The 19380-nt window shown below is 44.2% G+C and overlaps 1 protein-coding gene across 4 annotated transcripts in view; it reads left to right on the forward strand.

Moving 5' to 3' along the window:
* Positions 1-19380, forward strand: part of BRSK2 (BR serine/threonine kinase 2) — a 425109-nt gene that overhangs the window by 363538 nt on the left and 42191 nt on the right. For 3 of the 4 annotated variants that reach the window (XM_077820020.1, XM_077820021.1, XM_077820022.1), the window contains exons 10-12: positions 1074-1238; positions 2047-2144; positions 9354-9504. In XM_077820020.1, the coding sequence (XP_077676146.1) occupies positions 1074-1238; positions 2047-2144; positions 9354-9504 (414 nt within the window). Of the gene's footprint in view, positions 1-1073; positions 1239-2046; positions 2145-9353; positions 9505-13531; positions 13598-19380 lie in introns of all 4 variants that reach the window. The other variant, XM_077820019.1, reaches the window with a different exon arrangement.

A 19380-nucleotide genomic window follows, 5' to 3' on the forward strand; every position in this document is an offset into this window, starting at 1 on the left:
TTCCTGCTTCTAGGGAATGAAATGAGGCAATTATGTAAGAAGCTTGTTTTAGTCACCTTTTAAAAAGTGTTGTGCTTCTCTTACTGATTGCTTTTGTATTCCCAGCTCTGCCGCTGACCAGCTGTCTGACCTTGGGCAAGTCCTTTGGGCCAGAATTTTCAAACGTGGGTGTCTAAACATAGGTATCTAGCAGTACGTCTACACGGCAATAAAACATTTGTGGCTGGCCCGTATCCCTTGACTCGGGCTCACGGGGCTCGGGCAGTAGGCTATAAACTTGCAGTTAGATGTTCAGGCTCAGGCTGGAGACTGGACTCTGAGATCCCATGAGGGGAGCGTGTCCCATAGCCCAGGCTCCAGCCTAAGACTGAATGTGTTCACTGCAATTTTATAGCCTTGCAAGCCCAAGTCAGCTGACACAGGCCAGCTGAGGGTTTTTTATTGCAGTGTAGACACACCCTAAGAGTGTATTTAGGCACCTAAATAAAGAGCATGGTTTTTAGAAAGTGCCTAGCACCTTCCTCTAAAAATCAGGCCTATTTAAGATTTCTCAGGTTGGGCACCAGAAAATTGAGGTACCCCAAATCACTTTAGAAAGTTTGGACCCCTATAGGACTGCTCTGAAGCTCATCTCTGTTAAAATTAGGGATGGGTGATATCAACTTCTTCACAGTTCAAACTTTGGGAGGAAATTGTTCAACTTCACTTAGCCCAAGGTCTGATCTGCTCATGACACAGCACCTCTAAGTGGAGTGATTTATAACTGTATGGTAACAGGACGCTAAGCAGCTGATAGTTCTTTTAGGGTTGGTACGATGGGAGCTCTTACTGCCTTTCTGCCCAAACAGGGAAGTTTCTCATTAAAGGCCCAATCCTGCAAGATGCTGATTACTCTCAGCTCCCATTGAATGTGTTCTGAAGGAAATTTCTGTCTGCCTTGCAAGGCCAGACTTCTCAATGGAATGTTGACACTCTTTTTCCATCTGTTGTTTTCGCCTCTGTCTCAGAGCAAGGGTTTCACTTGTTGTTCACCTCTCTCTGTCTGTCTCTGTCTCTTTCTCTCTCAATTGCAGAGGGGGTAAAAATGAACCAGAACCAGAGCAACCAATTCCTCGAAAGGTGCAGATTCGTTCTCTCCCTTCCCTGGAGGACATTGATCCAGACGTGTTAGACAGCATGCACTCCTTAGGCTGTTTCCGCGACCGAAATAAACTCTTACAGGACCTGTTGTCGGAAGAGTAAGCAATCGCTCAATCTTAACATCGGTTTGGTGTCGGAGGGTTAGAGGGGATTACCAATGGGATATGGAGCCTTTTACTTCTAGAGCACAGATACGAACATGGCCCCGACTGGGAGGGACTGAAAGTCATTTCTCCTGCCCTGGCTGTTCAGTGGAAATGAGTTGGGAGGAAGGGGGAGGTCTCAGTGTACTCCTTAAAGCATAGGTGCCCCCTTATCACATAAATTACCATTGCAACCGGCATCCTTGTTAGGGAGATATGGCGGGTAGAATTACCTCTCTCAACCTCCATAGTTGATCTCTGCAGGTGAGGACTCACCTGCATGGGCAGGACAGCATAGGGAATTCGCACTGTTACTGCCTGCGCTATGCCTGCATCTGTTGGTAAATAAAATACTTCAGTTTCCAGAGCTCTGCCAGCTTTCCTAAGTGTTATGAGGGGTCGTCTAGTGGGCAACAGACTAGGATCCAGGAGATCTATCTTCAGTTCCTGACTCAGACACAAACTTCCTGTCCGGGCTTGGGCCATTCACTTATATTTACCCTGTGCCTCAGTTCCTCGTCTGTAAAATGGTGGTACATCTGCCTTCCTCAGCGGGGCCTTGAGAGGATCAAATCTACTGATGTTGTCAAGGCACTCAGATACTATGGTGCCGGGGGCCAGATAAGAAAAGAGATCATTAGATTTGGGTTATTTAGAACATTTGTAACTATTGTGTTTGATGGGGGAAGGGTAATCTGCATTTTTTTTCTCTGTGGCATCTGCAGCAAGTTAGAAGGTTTCTTCCTTCATTTATTGTTTTCAGAGAAAACCAAGAGAAAATGATTTATTTTCTTCTCCTTGATCGGAAAGAGAGGTATCCCAGTCATGAGGATGAGGACCTGCCCCCTCGGAATGAAATAGGTATTTCAAACATGGTCCCAGTCATTTTTGACCCATTTCAGTCTGTCCCTCTTGGCTTTATCTTCCTACTGTTGGCATTCGCCCTCCCCTTTCCCACTGAAACAGGATACGATAGTACAAATGTTCTGTGAGGCTCCAGCAACCTGGGGAAGTCAGCTCTGCTGTTGAGCTAAACATAAAGGGTCTGCTTCTCAGCTACACTAAGGCCCTTTTACACCTCTCTGGCAGTGTAACAGGCCTTCGTATTTACTTTACACTGTCAATGTGGTGTAAAGGAGCTTTAGTTAACTGAGAATTCAGAGCACAGACTAGAGTTTAGACCATCTCCATCATTTGAAATGTAAGCACAGAAAGAGGGGCAGTTAATCAATGAGACATGGTATCTTTTTCTGCTCAGTATCTGGTCCCTTAGGTCCCAGTCTTCTCTAGGCTTAGTTTTACACGTGCAGGTATCCCCAGTAAAGTCAATAGAATTGCTCACATGTGTACAGGTAAATATGCAGGATCAGGGTCTTTCAAGGAAATGACAGCAGTCACCTCTTCCTGAACATCCGCAAATCCACTCTAAATGTTAAAAGCAGGTAAAACAAACAAAAATCTGAAAAATTGGAAACTTAAACTTTGCGACAGAGCTGGTCACAACATTGGGGAGGGTTGTGAAAATGTCAGTTCCCCCCAGGTTTCAACAAAATTTGAAATTTCAAGGAATATTTTTGTGCAAATTTTAAAATTCGAAATATTTCAAAACAATGGGAGAAAAATCCACAAAAATGGCATCCTAATTTTCTCTCTCTCTCTCTCTCTCTTTTTTTTTTTTTTAATTTTTGAAATTCAACATTTTGGTGAAAATATTTGTCCAAAAAATTGAAATTTGGAAAATGTTGACCAGCTGTACTTTTCTAATATATGTATGTGTCAGTGTGTTCATCAGATCTCTATGAAAAATAGCATAGGGGGAAAACTGACAAGTATGATGGATATATGCATATATACATATATATATATACATATACATGATATTCATATATACATATATGAAGGAGAGATGATGGTGCGTTAGAAAGGTTTTATCAGCCTGAAATACAAATGACCACATGATAGTTGAACAGGCCATGCCGAATGAGTTCCACTGCAATATTTATACCACACAGCTTACTATTATGTATTAAAGATATTTTTGAACGATTTTCACACGTTTGTTGGGCTTACACATTGTATCCCTTTGTCTGTATAGCCGGGTAATCCTTTACCACTGTAGTGGTCTTGGAGTACTATAGTTACTTATTATTTGCATTGTGAAGCCACGGGCATAGACCCGGACCCCACTGTACTAGATGCTGTACAAACACAGAACGAAACGACATTCCTGGCTCCAAAGACCTTACAGTTGAAGTCAGGGGTTCTCAACCTTTTCCTTTCTGAGGCCCCTGCAACATGCTACAAAAACTCCACGGCCCACCTGTGCCACAAGAACTGTTTTTCTGCATATAAAAACCAGGGCCAGCATTAGGGAGGAGCAAGCAGGGCAGTTGCCCAGGGCCCCATGCCACAGTGGGCCCCACGTAGCTTAGCTGCTCAAGCTTTAGCTTTGGCCCAGGTGGCAGGGCTCGGGGAGGTGTAGCTTTGGCTTTCTGTCCTGGGCCCCAGTGAGTCTAATGCCAGTCCTGGTTGTCGGACCCCCTGAAACCTGCTCGTGGCCCACCAGGGGGCCTCGAACCCCTGGGTGAGAACTGCTGATCTAAGTGACTTCAACTATACATGACTCAAAGGGAATCAAAAATACATAACTAATAAAATTTTAGAAAAGTACCTGAAATAGCATTTCTGTACATAGTAGTGTTGTGGTTTTTAAGTCTAGTATCTCATGACCTTCAGGGCTAGAAGCAAGTGCTGCCTATCCCATTGAAATGCTTGGACTCTCCCAGTCCTGCTGTGTGATGAAATATTGAACTTTAAATCTGTCAAGACTTAATTCAAGACTCATGCTCTGGGCTTCAGGTCTGTGCAGTTTTTCCAAGAAATCTCATATGTGGAGGAAACTATAAAACGCTTACCTGGCAGGCTGATTTTTAACAATGTGACCTGCTTGAAGCTGCAGGGAGTTTGAAACGTTAGCATGCTTCTGGCAGAGATGGGTTAATAGGCAGAGTGTAGTTAATGTGGTCAAAGGTGCCTGATAAATGCAGTTTATCACATGGTTCTGTAATTTATCTATTTAATCACATGTACAGTTTATCACTACCCCATAAGTTTTGTGTATATTTGTGTGTGTGTATTCCTGTCTTCCTACAGTGACTCGTTGACTTTTGACTTGGATAGATGATTTTGCAACACAGGGACAGGGCTCCCCTATGACACAGATACTTTTGCTATTGAACAGTAGTAGCAGAGGTGATTGAATCATTACCTCCAATGCATAAGTGAATACAAAGCCATGCCCTAACTATGTCATATACCTCTCCTCCCATCTCCCAATCCTGTACCTCCCACAACATTTTCACTTGCTGGTTCAAATACTGACCATCTGAATTGGAATTTTCTACACAGGATGAGAAAGAGTTCCCCAACAGCGGTAGGCTATCTTTGAGCCAGATATAGCACTGTGCTATGACAGCACGTTGTAGAATCCCCGAGCATTATTATTTGAGTGTTAGTAAGATCAACTTCCTTTCCCAGAGGGGGTTTCCCTCTCTTCTGCTCCCAGCAATGTCTCTAGGAACATGGGGCAAAGTTTAAGTAAGACTAATCATGCTTTTGATGAATATCTTCTCATTAGCCGTGAGCACTGACCTTGCTCCAAGAGAGAAGAGGAAGGGTGAAGGGAAATGGTAATGGATTTAATAATAACTGCTCTGAGAGACCACATTCCTCAGAGATGTGTGTTGCCTGAGCACTTGCCAAATAAAAGTACATGCGCACATACTGAACTCTTCCTCTTTCTTTGTATGGTACAGTTTGGAAAGAATGGATGCAAGCAGTGAGCATAGGCTTCTGAATTCCAGTTGAAGCTCAAGGGGAGATCAGACTCTAGCTCTATAAACTACCCTTCCCTTCCTGGTTTCCTTTTTGTGTTTGTTTCACTCTGTGTGCAGATATCTCTTTCTCAGAGAAGTAGGAGAAAGTTTTCTTTTTTCATCATTTGAGGCAACGTTCTATTACTCTTCTCCCTGCAAAGCTTCACCGGGAGCAGAAGTACACAAGCAGGAAACCTTCCTCCTTTTGCTCTCCGCGTTGCTGTGTAATCTTGTTCGTTGGTGATTTGTTAACACCAGTTTAGCTTCGGTGGGGAGGGCTTCTGTCCTCGGACTTTGGAGGTCGCAAATCGGACCTGGGAGGTTGGAAGCTGAGAAACAAGCTGACAGATCTTCTCTTGTGTCAGAGGAACTTTCAGTGCAAATCGATGCTTTGAAGGTTAAATGGAAAATGTGGTGGAAGGGCAGCTGTGGGGAGTCTGCAGGGCCAGCCCGCCTGTTGTGGCACCCTTTGTAAAGCAGAACATGTGACACAGCTTCCTCCAAATCTACAGCAGCGCATCTTCAACTCTGCATAACCATGACACACTCCAGCCTGCCTTCAACTTGCTTTCAGCTGCCTTCAGCCTGTGGCAGGATAACTGTATTTAATTATCAGTGCAACTTGGTTACTTAATTATCAGCATGATCATCACAAAGGCAAATCCCAAAGGGATGTAGACTCCTTGCAGATTGAGCACACCACAGATCAATCTCTCGGTAGGTCCTTAAGACAGTGTGGCTGACTGTTCGGTCTGTGCCCATCCGTGGCATTCTTATGCACCACCTCGGCTTTTGGTGACAACCTGAGTAGCATCCTGTAGCAATATTCCTTGGTAAATATGCTTCATAGTTTGTTGGTCTTCCATCCTAAGAATATGTCCATACCAACTGTCAAGGTTCCTTCCCCACTCTGAACTCTAGGGTACAGATGTGGGGACCTGCATGAAAACCTCCTAAGCTTACTTTTACCAGCTTAGGTTCAAACTTCCCCAAGGTACAAACTATTTTACCTTTTGCCCTTGGACTTTTGCTGCCACCACCAAATGTCTAACCGGTTTTATTTTATTAGGAAATAGCCCGTTTGGAAACGTCTTTCCCCCCAAAATCCTCGCCAAAACCTTGCACATCCCTTCCTGAGGAAGGTTTGATAAAAATCCTCACCAATTTGCATAGATGACCACAGACCCAAACCCTTGGATCTTAAGAACAATGAAAAAGCAATCAGTTTCTTAAAAGGAGAATTTTAATAGAAGAAAAAGTAAAAAGAATCAACTCTGTAAAATCAGGATGGTAAATACCTTACAGGGTAATTAGATTCAAAACATAGAGAATCCCTCTAGGCAAAACCTTAAGTTACAAAAAGACACAAAAACAGGAATATCCATTCCATTCAGCACAGCTTATTTTCTCAGCCATTTACAGAAAACAGAATCAAACACATATCTAGCTAGATTACTTACTAAGTTCTAAGACTCCATTCCTGTTCTGTCCCCGGCAAAAGCATCACACAGACAGACCCAGACCCTTTGTTTCTCCCCCCTCCAGCTTTGAAAGTATCTTGTCTCCTCATTGGTCATTGTAGTGAGGTGCCAGCGAGGTTATCCTAGCTTCTTAACCCTTTACAGGTGAAAGGGTTTTTCCTCTGGCCAGGAGGGATTTTAAAGGTGTTTACCCTTCCCTTTATATTTATGACACAAACGAAGAAAGACACCAAACTGAAGTAAGACTCACTGGCCTGTAATTCCCAGGATTGCTCCCTCCAACATTTGCTGCCCTCCAACCCTCTGGTATAGTAACTGATTTTAAGGAGAGATTGAATATTTTAGTTAGCAGCTCAGTCACTTTATCCTTGTGTTCCTGCAGAAGTCTTGGGTATATCCCAGCCAATCCTAATGACTTGCTGTTGTTAGTTTTTGGACAGTTCCTCATCTTTAATATGTTTAAAAAAATAGATTGGAGGTAGATATCTCCCCAACATCTTATGTGGTGGAGTTTAATGCAAAGGAATCATTTAGTTTCTCAGCAATATCCTTATCCTCCTTAATTGCTCCTGTTACTCTCTGATGGGCCAGCTGACCCACGGTCCTGTCCACAAGCTTCCTGCTTCTGATATGTTTGCAAGATGTCTCATAATTTGTGTTTGTCTTTGGCTAATTGCTCTTCATAGTCTTTCTTAGCTCTCTCCTAACTCCCAGCTTACGTTTGACTTGCCGTACTTAATGCTCCATGTTATGGGTGTCACTTGGGCTGGATTTCCGTTTGCTGAAGTCTCCTATTTTGATCTGGTTTGGCTCAAATTAGCCCTTGAACCTTGCCATTTGATTAGACTGGGTTTTTTCTTCCCTTCTTGCTTCCTTTGTTGTTGAGGGTTAGCCATACCTTAGGTGACTCTGTTACTCCGCCAAAGTAACCCATGTGCCACATCTGAGGATTTTCCTTTCCTTGCTTTTGAGTTAGCCTCTCTCAGACTGGCTTAATCTTTTATTTTATTTTTAAGTCCCCCTTTCTAAAGTTTAGTGTCCCCAGGCTAGTCTTTGATATCATCCCTTTGCTGAAAACATTGAACTTAATTAAATTCCGGTCACTGTTGCTTCATGATTCAGCTACAATTACTTTTTGAACCAACGGTAGCGTGTTACATAAGACTAACTGGAGAACAGCCTCTCTTCTTGATTTAGCTGTTTGAAGCAGCCATCATTAAAGCTGTCAAGAAACTATTTCTGTAAACCTTGTCCCAATGTCACATTTGACCAGTTCATATGTGTGCAGTTGAAGGCACTCACTGTTATTGCTTTATTGGATCTTTCTGCCTTTTTGATTTATTGATTTGTTTTTCTGCTTCCTTTTTAACAGGAGAAATATGATTGTTAATGATAAATAATAAAAATGATTAGAGGCCTCACACTGGTCAGACCCCATTGTGCTCCCCATTGTTTGCATATATAGTAAATAATAGTTCCTGTCCTATGGGGCTCACAGTTTAGAAGACAAGACATAAGAGAGAGACGAAACAAGCAAGTGGGTGGAGGTAGCAGTGGAGGGTGGGGTAACAAAAATAAACAGAGTATCAATATTGACGATGATAATCATTATTAATAATAATAATTAATTGAAGTACCAGGAACATTAAAACTGGGTTCCCATGGTTTAAATACAGGATCTCTTGATGGGGGAAGGGTCTCAGAGAATGTTTTTTGTGAGCTCTCCAATCTCAATGGAAGAGGCAAACAATATCTTCTCTCTAAGGTATTCATTAGTCATTGGAACTGGATAGGTCTTTACAGTTACAAACAAACAAAGGGTTTTAAACAGCCTCACTTTAAAAAAAAAAATCCTTTCTCCTCTCACTTGCTCAGCTGTCCTTCTCGGTGTGGGTGTGCTACCATCAGAGTCAGGATGATCCAGTGATTAGGGCACTGGCTGGGGACTCAGGAGACCAGCCCCACCACAGACTTCCTATGTGACCTTGTGCAAGTCACTTAGGGCCAGATTTTTCAAGGTATTTCAGCAACTAAAGATCCACATTTCCATAGGAATGACGCACTTTGGTGCTTTTGAAAATCTCTCTAGGCACTTGTCTGCATCTTTAGGTGCCTAAATACCTTTAGAAATCTGGTTTCTAGTGCCTCAGATCCCCATCTATGAAATAGGGATAATAGTACTAGCCTACCGCACAGGAGTGTTGTGAGGTTGAACACACTACAGATTGTGAAGTGCTCAGTTACTGCAGTCATGGAGCCATATAAGCACCATATATAGATTTCTCTCACTCTCCAGTCACCATAGAGTCACCCAGGTTAGACAAGACCTTAATTTTTCATGTAAAGAGAAAGTAGGGGGGAAAGAAACCCCAAAACTTTCAGGCCTTCTTCATACAGCATTCTCTTCCCTCCACCACTCACTCCCCTCCCATCCCATGCTCGGTAGATCAACCTTGACTGATGTTTTGAATGTTTGCAAGCAGCATCTGAGACACATGCATTGTGTGGCCGCTGTGAAGAGGTGAAATTTGTGACTTGGGGAAGAGGAGATTGCAAATGTTTCTTCCCCTTCATCAGGGGACAATCAGCTCACTCTCTGTGGGGGGAGATGAGCAAGGGGGATTGCTGTGGGAGGACTGCCAGGCCGGGCCAGCCTGAACCACAGGAGATGGGCCACAGCCAGACTCAGCTGACTGCATTCTCTCTGCACAAAGATCCCCCCAGGAAGCGTGTGGACTCCCCAATGCTGAACCGGCACGGGAAGCGGCGGCCAGAGCGGAAGTCGATGGAGGTTCTCAGTGTGACGGATGGCGGTTCCCCAGTCCCAGCTCGCAGAGCTATTGAAATGGCACAGCATGGACAGAGGTAGGTAGCCCCCATAGCCAGGAAAGATGAACCCCGTACTCCTTGCCTCCCCTACTTCCCCTCTACACCCTATACACAGGAGGAGTTCGAGAAAAGGTTCTATCCACACCAGCATTCGTGGAAACATCCAGCAGCGCTCATGGTTACTGGCACCAGCGTATCAGTTCTGTCCATGGCGTGAGGGTCCTGTCCATTAAACCCTTTTACTCAGAATCCTACTGAGACCCTTGAAACTGGTGTCATGAGAATAGTATGAATCTGGAGAAACCCTACCTGACTCCTTTGGGTGCCTCTCAGGGCTGCTGTCAAACTCAGTATGGCCCTGACGCTTGTAGCTCACTGGATTTCTTAAGCATGGTGGGTATGTATCATTCCAGTTCTCTCATATGCAAGGAAACTGCTGCTGTTGTGGTATGCTGGAGAGGAGTGGGGGGGAATGGTGTCCCCAGGGGAACTGCTGTGCAAGCTGCCCTTCTGGTTGTGGTATACCATGGAGATGGTTTCCACGCTCATTACAGGAGGGCCACACCAGGGAAAGGCAGAAGGAAAGCATGTGTATTTGGAACAACACAGAGATATATCAATCTGTATCAAAGAACATCACATGTACATATACTGTCAATGCTTTAGCTTGTAATTCAGCTTTTGTGACATGGTCTTTTCCCTCAGCTGTTAAGATCTGCTCAGGAAGAGTCTCCTGTGCCCAGAAGCTCCTTTTGCTGGCTGGCAGCTGGGCGAAGAGCATGAAATAAAGATGTTCAGAGGCCCTTAGAACTGCCTGTGATTCTTGTTGGATGGCTGAGGCAGTTCTAACCCTAGAGTGAAGAAAGCTATTCCCCGAGAGCTGCTAGGATTTATTCCTGGGATCCATGGCTGGGTATCCTTAAGATTCAATGTCTGAAAGATTCCGCATCATAGGTCAGACAGGATACCAGCTTTATTCCCCCTCCCCCAACAGTGAAATAAAAGGATCTCTATAGTGATCAGGGAGCTGTTTCGGGGAAACGTGTGTTTCACAGAAGCCACGGATGTCAAAGAAGGTAGAATGAAGAATAAGACTGAGCACTCTGGGAACAAACAGTTACCAAGCAGTAGTCACTAGAATCAAACATCCACCTTTTCCCCATCTCGCCTTTAATCCAGTCCTGGTACCTGGAGGTCCTGTTTGCCCATGAAGTTCTCATGTATGAGACAGCGTCTGGTGCAGTGTGCGGACTTCAGCACCCAGCTGCAGACAGTTTGTTGCCTTAGTAAGCTGCTGTACTCTGCAGTTGCTTGCGGGGAGCATTTACCTAGGTGGAACAACAAAGAGGAACCAGGAATAATGGTGAGACAGACAAATTGAGTTAGGAGCAAGTCATTCGACCAGCCTAGAGCTTCCTGGCCTGATCCTGATGTGTTCTGATAGTTGGAACACTCCCTGCCATCTCTCACCTTTGGCTTGGGAGTCCATAACAAGTTGTCAGAAAGCTAAAAAAAGGGGAAATCAAGGGCTCGTATTATCCAGCATATTCTGTTTTGCTTTGAATGTCCTCTTCTCCCCCACAATTGGAAAATGTTGCAATATGAGGTGATCAGTGGAAAGAGACACAAGAGGAATGTCTGAGATTATCCCAGAGACACTGAAGAGAGATGCGTTGGCGGCATGTCAATGAGGGATGTCTTTAGCTTAAAAAAGGCAGGACTCATGCCAGAGGTGTCAGGGTCAATCAAAAGGGATACACTGGGAGTGTGTGTGCAGCAGACAACTTCAGCTAAAGCAAAACATACAGATCTGATGAAGGACAGTGGAGGGGCACACGCTGACATTCTGCGGGATGATGCCCAGTTCAGTGGTGCATATTTTGGAAGAGGTTAAGGGGAAGGTGCTATTTTATTTCAGGCTCAGGCTTTCATTATTCTCCACATCTATAGATGACAACGGCACAGGGTGAGTTGCTGGCAGTGTGATTATTTATAACGTGAGCCGGCTTCATTAACACATGCCACTGCACGGAGAGTGTCTGGGGATGGTGCACTGCTGATAGGGGCACCATCTGTCAGAACAGTCAGTAACAAAACGCTAGGGGCCTGCGCCAAGAATCAGGCTTTTTAAGGCTAGCTGTATAGTATTCAGCAGCAAGTGACCCCCAGACGGTGGATTTTGCAGCACTTCTTCTTAGCCCGGTGTCTTTCAGGGGGGTGGTGCTGCCCTGATAGTCTCAGTCTGGGCAGATGGATAGAAACTGCTGTATTCCAGGAGGATTGTACTGCACTCGGAAGGTGAAGAGAGACTGAGGAGACAGTCCTAGTTAGAGATGAATGACTGTGTAAACACCAGGAAATATACACCCATTGCTTCCTTCACAAGCTACCAGGGATGCTTCTCTAGCTCAGTGGGCAAAGCACGCCCTTGTGACTTGTGTTTTAGTCCCACTGTAGCGAACATCTGTTTATTTGCAGAAAGGGTATGCATGTGATAGCCTCCAGTTGTATGTGGATAAACAACACTCTTGGCACCTTGTCTGGGACCACAGGAGCCTCTAATCTTGATATTATGGGCTTGATATCCTGTTAGAGTAGCCACTCAAGCTTGAAATAGGGGACTCAAACCCAACAGGTTGGTAAAAGAGCTTTTGTGCTGAAAGCATTAGGAAAAAACATAGCCCTTCAGTGACTTAGTCCTGGAGAAGAACAGTGGAACAAGTGAAGTCCTACACAAGGACTGGCTTCCAGCTTACAAGCTGCTGCCCATCCAGCGCTGCTTGAAACAATGGTGTTGGCTCTCTACGTGCTCTCTGTTGTTTCTCTGACTGTATGTGACACACTAAAAGCACACAAACACCCACTGCGCCTACATCTGGTGGTTTGATTTGGCTTTATCCTGATTTTAGCCAGCCCAAATGTATTGAAGGGGAGAGTGGTACTGAGCTACATCACTGCCAATGCTTTTCTTTCCCACCAATTTCAGACTGCTTGGCTCCTCCTAGAAGCCACAGCTTTACTCCTGCCAGGAGAAACGTCAGAGGGGAGGGGATAGGTGCACGGAACACTGCAGACACCTCCTGGCGCTAAGAATCTTGTGAAATGGACAGCCCCTCCTTTAGGTGGCGCCTGTTACCCCTTCAGCCGCTGGAACCTCTGCTGGGGTGCCAGAATTTTCACAGTGGCAAGGGTCAGAGTTGAGAAGATTTGATCAAACTTCCTAAAGTTGATTCCATCAACTATTCATTTTCCTTCCATTCTTTTTCTTGTGGGTTGCTGAGGTGGATAGCACGAATGAAATATCAGCCAGTGCTGGCAGGCTGTATTGTGAAGAGCATCTGTCCACATAACACGGCGCTAACACATAACATAGACCTCCTTTAGCGAGGCTTTTAGAGTCCTGCTTCTCAGCTACTGGGATTCTGACCCAAGTTTGGGAAGCAGAATGGTTCTTCCTGAGGATGGAGAGGGGTGTGGGACTGGCAGGAACAAGCCATGAAGAGTAGAAAAATAAAAGAGGCCTTTAAGAAGATCTGCTTGCAGTTTTGAATCCATGCCCAGTGTGTGCTTAGTGTTAATGACTTCCCGGAAAGGCTTTCAGATTCCCAGCAGGAGTAAGGAGGGCTTTGCTATTTTCACATTCAAGCATGGTCCATCTCCAGTGAGAAATGTGAGCAAGTGGACTCCAGCTGGGGTTGTCAGTGCAGTAACGGGGAGCAGGGTGTTGGGTGTGTTTGTTGGGGAGGTCACAGACCACGAGAGGCTAGGAGTCTACTCTTAGAGAATACTTCTACAGGGGTCTGATTCTGCCATGTGCTGAAGGTCTCAGCTCTCACCAAAGCCAGTGGGACTGGGAGTTGAGGAAGCTCAGCACCTTCAAGAGATGATCAGCACCATTCAGGATGGAGCCATAGTTCGGAAAGGAGCAGGAAAGGTGTTTTGGAGATTTGCTTTAAAAAGGACATGGGTCGGGAGGGCTTAGTGTCAGGGACGCTTTCAGGTGAATCTCTTTTATGAATGTCCATATTAGTAACTCTGTTTTCTCACTTTGTTCCTGCCATAGTAAAACAATGTTCAGTAAAAGCCTGGATATCTCTGAAGCCAATCCCAAATTCAACAAAGAAGAAAGGTATAAACACTGACAATCTGTTCCTCTCCTCTACCTCACTGCTGAGACCTTAAAGATGCAGCACTTATCTTCTCCATATGGGGATGCAGCTGCTCATGCCTAGAGAGAGCCAGGGAGGGTGGGCAGTGTTTTGTGGGGATTTGGGGGGATTTTGTGTGTGTCTTCTGCTGTAGAATGCTATGTATTTTTATATACAACCCTTCATATGAATCTGTCCCCAAATGCTTCACGCACGGGCTTGGATTTTAGGATTTCCCCCTAAAATTTCATATTATTGCTACCACTGAATCAGCCTTCCTGGGTGTTCACAATGGTGGGAGTATACCAGTGTAGAAAGGGGACTGGTATTTTAAACCACCGTGTTACCTAAACCTGCTGTAAGAAAGGCAGAAAACTCTGGGCTTTAAAGGCCAGCAGCCATGTGGAGCTCTGTCGACACTACACTCCCATCATTGCCAACTCCAGTGCGGCTGAGGCAGCGGTAGCAATGGTGGGAAGTTTTAGGCTCAGAAGAAAAATGCCTTCAGCCAAGGGGAAGGCTCTTTAAGGCTGTTGTGGATGCATGAGCCAGAGAGAGAAAGGGAAGGAATAGTTAGAGGGGAGATTGAATCAGGACGCTGCAGACTCAGTGGCTCAGGGAATAGTTGCAGGTAGCAGGGAAAGAATAAGCAAAAGGGGCAACTCCCAGCTGCTGCGGAGAGGGGCAAATGGGGCTGGGGCAGAGAGGCCGCCAAATTTGGGAATTTAAATAGAGACTCTTGGGCTCATTTACAAAATTAATTTCGCCTTTTGGAGGAAGAGGGTGTTGTGAAACACTGAACACCAGAGTGATGGAGCTCGTTTCTGGTGCTAACAGGAAGCTATAACGCAATGGTAATTCCACACCATATTGTAGCCCTCCTACGCTACATGATAAAGACAGTGCTTAAAAACCCTTGACCTTTCCCCCAGTCCTTCACTCTTACACCCTGAGCCAGTGTGGTTATGTCTTTATGGGATTTCCTGTCCATTGGGCCATGTGCACGTCTCATGGGGAAAGTGGGTGGCAGAGAGAACACCCTGTCAATTAACAGTCTGTAATAATAACAACAATACTGAATATTTACATTGTGCCGTTAACGCACAAATCCATCCAGTTAAGGGGCCAGCAACAAAAGCCACAGCCAGAAGGACGGAGGCTGCTCCATGGCACTGAAGTGGGAGGAAAGTTGAAGGTTTCTCAAGGTTCCACAAAAAATCTGGAGGAACCCTGCTTCCCTTTATACAGAAACATTTCCAGTTTAATATAATCATTGCCCTTTAAATATAAACCTTTTGAGACTTCCCATGTGTGAGGGTGACAGTCTTCCTATCAGCCTTTCACAGACTGACACAATCAGTTGAACACACTGTTTAAGGGCCCTGCGGCTGCCACAGAAAAGATGTAGGTAGAGCACTGAGTTTGCCAGCAGATGGAGGGACAGATCCTGAGACAGCATGCCAGGTACTCACTTGTATGAGACCCAGCAAGAAATGAGCAGGGCACCCAAGCTGTCAGGATCTCATGAAAGCTCGTGTCCAGGAAGAGGTAATGGATTGCCAATGGAGCACGCAAACTTGGTTCCTGAGACTTGCAGCCCTGTTATCGTAGCTACAGACCTCTCATATCCCCCACTGTAATCCTTCACTGAACCAGAAAGCAAGATCTGATGAATTCCTGGAAGCTTGGGCATTTCTTGTTACCCCTATCTAAATTATTCCAAGACTGCTCAGAAAAACAGCCCTTCCACAGCATTTAGGATTTGGTCATAGATACAGAGAGGCCTTTTCATCTAGTCTGTGACGCGAGCTCCATTGGTTTCCCTTTGCACTTCTTCTGCAGCTGTGCAAAGGGTGGAGAAGATGACACTTCAGGAACAGCTGGGAGAATCCCCTAAAGACACAACTTCACTTATACCTACATCACAGAGGAGATGTTTTCAGAGGGCAGGCGGGCTGGGCTGGGCTTCTGCAGGAGAACCTCCTTGGGGCCTCTTGATTGAAAGGAGAGCGATGAGGAAAGAGATGGTTTGGCACATTCCCTGCCACCTTCCTCCACATTTTCATCTTTCTGGGTGTTAAGCTGAAAGGGTCTCCAAGATGAGAAAAGAAGTGGGAGGCAAAGGGGAAATAGTCTTCAGATCTACTAATGGAGCAAGGAGAGGAAGGAAGGGCAGCAAAGAGAACCCCAGCAAAATGACCCCTCTGGGGCTAACTAATCATGGTGGCCACTAAATCATTGGCCAACATTTCATTCTCCGGTTTTTTTATTTCTCTTTTTTAAAAGGAATACTGCATCTTTAAGGATCTTCCCCCTCTAGATGCACATGATTGTCTTAGTAGCTGAGGTCACTGTCCCTCTCTTCTCCTCTCTCTTTTCTCTCTTTTAGCTCCCTCTCGCTCCTTTCAATGCTTTCCTTCTTCTGTATCTGGGTTGCTGCAGCTCCGTAGTTCACTTGCTTCAATATTGCAGGGAATGCACATGTCTGCGCTGCTGGGTCTATTGTGTCCTGGGTTTGTTGTTTTTTTTAACCTCATTTCCCATCTCCCTTTCCCCTAGTTTCAGTTTGCTTTCTGTTCTTTGTTAAAATCCTCAGTGCCTTTCCCTTTGGGGAAAATAACTCACAATGAAAGAAAAGTGGATAAATCTATATACACACATTATGTATGTATTTCAGTACACTGTGTGTGAGTATGGGTGTATTTTATAAATATATACACACACGGTAGGAGCCAAATCCTGCTCTCAGTTATATCCGTTTAAATGAATTTTCACTGATATAACTGAGAACAGGGTTTGGCCCTATGCATGTGCATTAGGATCTTATCCAAATTATAACTCCAAACCAAGTATCAATGGAGTGTCACTCACGCATATGAAAAAGCACTCACTATAATGCTTCTTTCCACCTCTCTGTCAATGTACAATATAGTGACTTTTTTTTTAAATTGTATGTGAGTCTTAAGTTTTCTTAAGATCACCCCCATGTTGCCTGGCACAGCGTTCGGAACATTCACATAACAAGAAACACATCTGGCTGTGTTTATAAGTAAACTGTGAAATCAACTTGGCAAATGCTGAATTTGGCATTTATGGTGGGGATCATCTTGTGGAGGATTGACCTGCCATTTGTAACTCTGGCAGCTAGGGAGCCTATTACAGAAACCGGAGAGAGAGAGAGAATGATGTTTCTATCCTACTTGGAGTTTGGTTTAATATCAAACCAGAGCTTTTCACATTAATCAAACATCAGATTGGAGAAATAATAAGTATTTGTAGTCTCCCAATCTAGCTCACAACCCAATCAGGGCATAGAGAGCTTAATAAAAATAATCCTACCTCTTCCTTGCGTGCTTTGATCAGCAGTGAAAAATTAAGTGTTGAATATTTGAATTGCTACCATCAAGCTTAAAAGTCAACATACCATGGGGATAAATGGACAGTTCACACCTCTTTTAGGGTTGGTTTACACTCTATTCAGATTGGAAGGCTATTTCTGCAACTTCTAAGGCCTGGAGACTTGATTTATTTTAAATGAAAAATTAGATTCTGGAGCACAGGATTGCCTCCCCAGGGATAAGTACTGGCATGACCCAGCTAATCTGAATCCCTGATTTTAACACAGTAAATGCTCCCTCATGACTATTAAGCTAGTATCAAAGCAGGTTTCAACTTTGCCTACAGTCTCACTCACTGGGCTCCCAGACTGGCTCAGAAATGTGGACTTTAATGACCAATACCTTTCCCAGTTTATGCGTAGGAAAAGATGTTTCTTGCCAGGCCAGTTTGAGGGGCAGAGGGACACTGTGCTGAGCAAAATGGGTGCAAAGAGATCAGTCTCCTTTTTAACACTCTGATATAACTGTTCTTCATCTAAGAGATGTTATGGAAACAAAACAAGGAATGCAACCCCCCAGCTCTGCTGACTGTTCAGTTGGGTGGTGTTGGTTTCTCTTAACACCTTAGTATATTCTCTCCCAATTCCCAGTTCCCAAATGCAAAAGTTTGACATTTCTGCTTTGTTTGTGTGCAGTATGGAAATCACTGTCTAGTAAATGAAACTGTCCCCTAGCATTCCTGGTCTCCTGAGCGGGAGGCACCTGTGGCAATAATTCTGAGCATTCAGTTCTCTGAACAGTATTTCACTTTGCTTTTCGTACTCTTCTCTCCACCTGCCTCCACGTCGTCCCCCACCCCTCTTTCTCTCTCTCTCTCTCTCCCCTCTTTATTTCCCCCTTCCAAGGATGGCGAGTGCAGATGCATTGGGGTAAGCTCCAGTTTTGGATTATACCTGTTGTTGGACTTGTTATATCTTATAGAGAGATTTTGTAACTTGCAGAGTTAGCAAATATAGATGCATAGACTTGATCAAATGAAACTTTTTAACAATGAGAGAGATGTGGGAAGAAGCATTTTTGTGTGTGTCGGGGGGGGTGTGTGTGTGTGTGTGTGTTGGAGTCACACACTCTACGTCTCTTCTTCTTTTGTTTGTTTCTTTTTAATGTGTCAGGGGACACAAAACTAGTCTCTGACACTATGCAGATACTAAGACACTTTGAGAATGAAAACCCCTGCCCCACCTATTGCACTTTTCACGTCTGTATGGCACACCTGATTGATTATTGATATTTGAATAACAACGTCCTTCCCCACCCCCCACCACCACCACCCAAGATGAAGCTAAAACTCACACATGGTCTAAAGTAATTCCTGGGTATTTTCCCTCCTCTTAGCACAAGTCCTTTTTCCATGAGAAAATAATCAGCTCTGACACCTTCAAAGCACTTTATTTTCTGATACAAGTAGGAATATGGTCACACTTTAGATGAAGTTTCATTTATTAATAATTATTAAATTGATAATAAAGTATTAATATGTTTTAATAAATTGTAATAGATTGTCCAGCAAGTCAGTAGATGCTTAGAACCAGAGGTTATAACCATCTATAGAACCTTCTAATGATATAGCTATAACCACCTATAACATGTACTATTCGGGTCAGTAACATACATATAACATCTCTTAGTGATTTATTAACCCTTTATAAAACAATTATAAATGGAACCTTAATATAAAGTGTAACTGGGATATTCTAATTAAACAAGATTATGCTGTTTAATATCACTACCTAGGGTGTGCAGAAAGGTGCAAGTCCCCTCTCCCCCTCCTCTTTTCCCCATGTGTGTCTGCATCCAAGGGCCTGATCCTGCAGACATCTACTACAAGGTGTAGGACTTACTACCATGATTAGACCCATTGACTTCACTGTAGCAATTCAGGGTAGCAAACGTGCCCTCTAGTAAAAATTAAGATTGGGGCATAAGACAATACAGCACCACACTCTGAGGTGCCATCCTGATATTACATAATTGGTTGTATCCCTGCTATTTATTACTCTTGTGATCAACTTTGCACAGGGGAAAAAATGGTTGATGCTCAAAATTAAAAGCTAAAGAGAGATTAGGTAATAGAGCATGACTTGGCATGTTTACAGACCAACCAGTCTACTGTCTCTTGGGTATTAGATCATGTAGCATTCTGGAGGATTTCAGACCTTTTGTTGTGGTTTAGAAATCTTGATTTTTCATTTAAACAATGAAGTGAAAAACAAGAAGGAGCTTAGTTTTTGTCTAATTTGACCTAATTTGTACTGTAAAAGAAGTGAGCAAGTGACTGGCTGGGCACGTTTGGCTGAGATTTTCAAAGCCACCTACAGAGTTTGGACAAATCCAAAATCTCAGCCACTGTTTGCACCACCCAGGGA

The sequence above is a fragment of the Eretmochelys imbricata genome, chromosome 6 (genome assembly GCF_965152235.1).
Source record: "Eretmochelys imbricata isolate rEreImb1 chromosome 6, rEreImb1.hap1, whole genome shotgun sequence".
NCBI lineage: Eukaryota > Metazoa > Chordata > Testudines > Cheloniidae > Eretmochelys > Eretmochelys imbricata.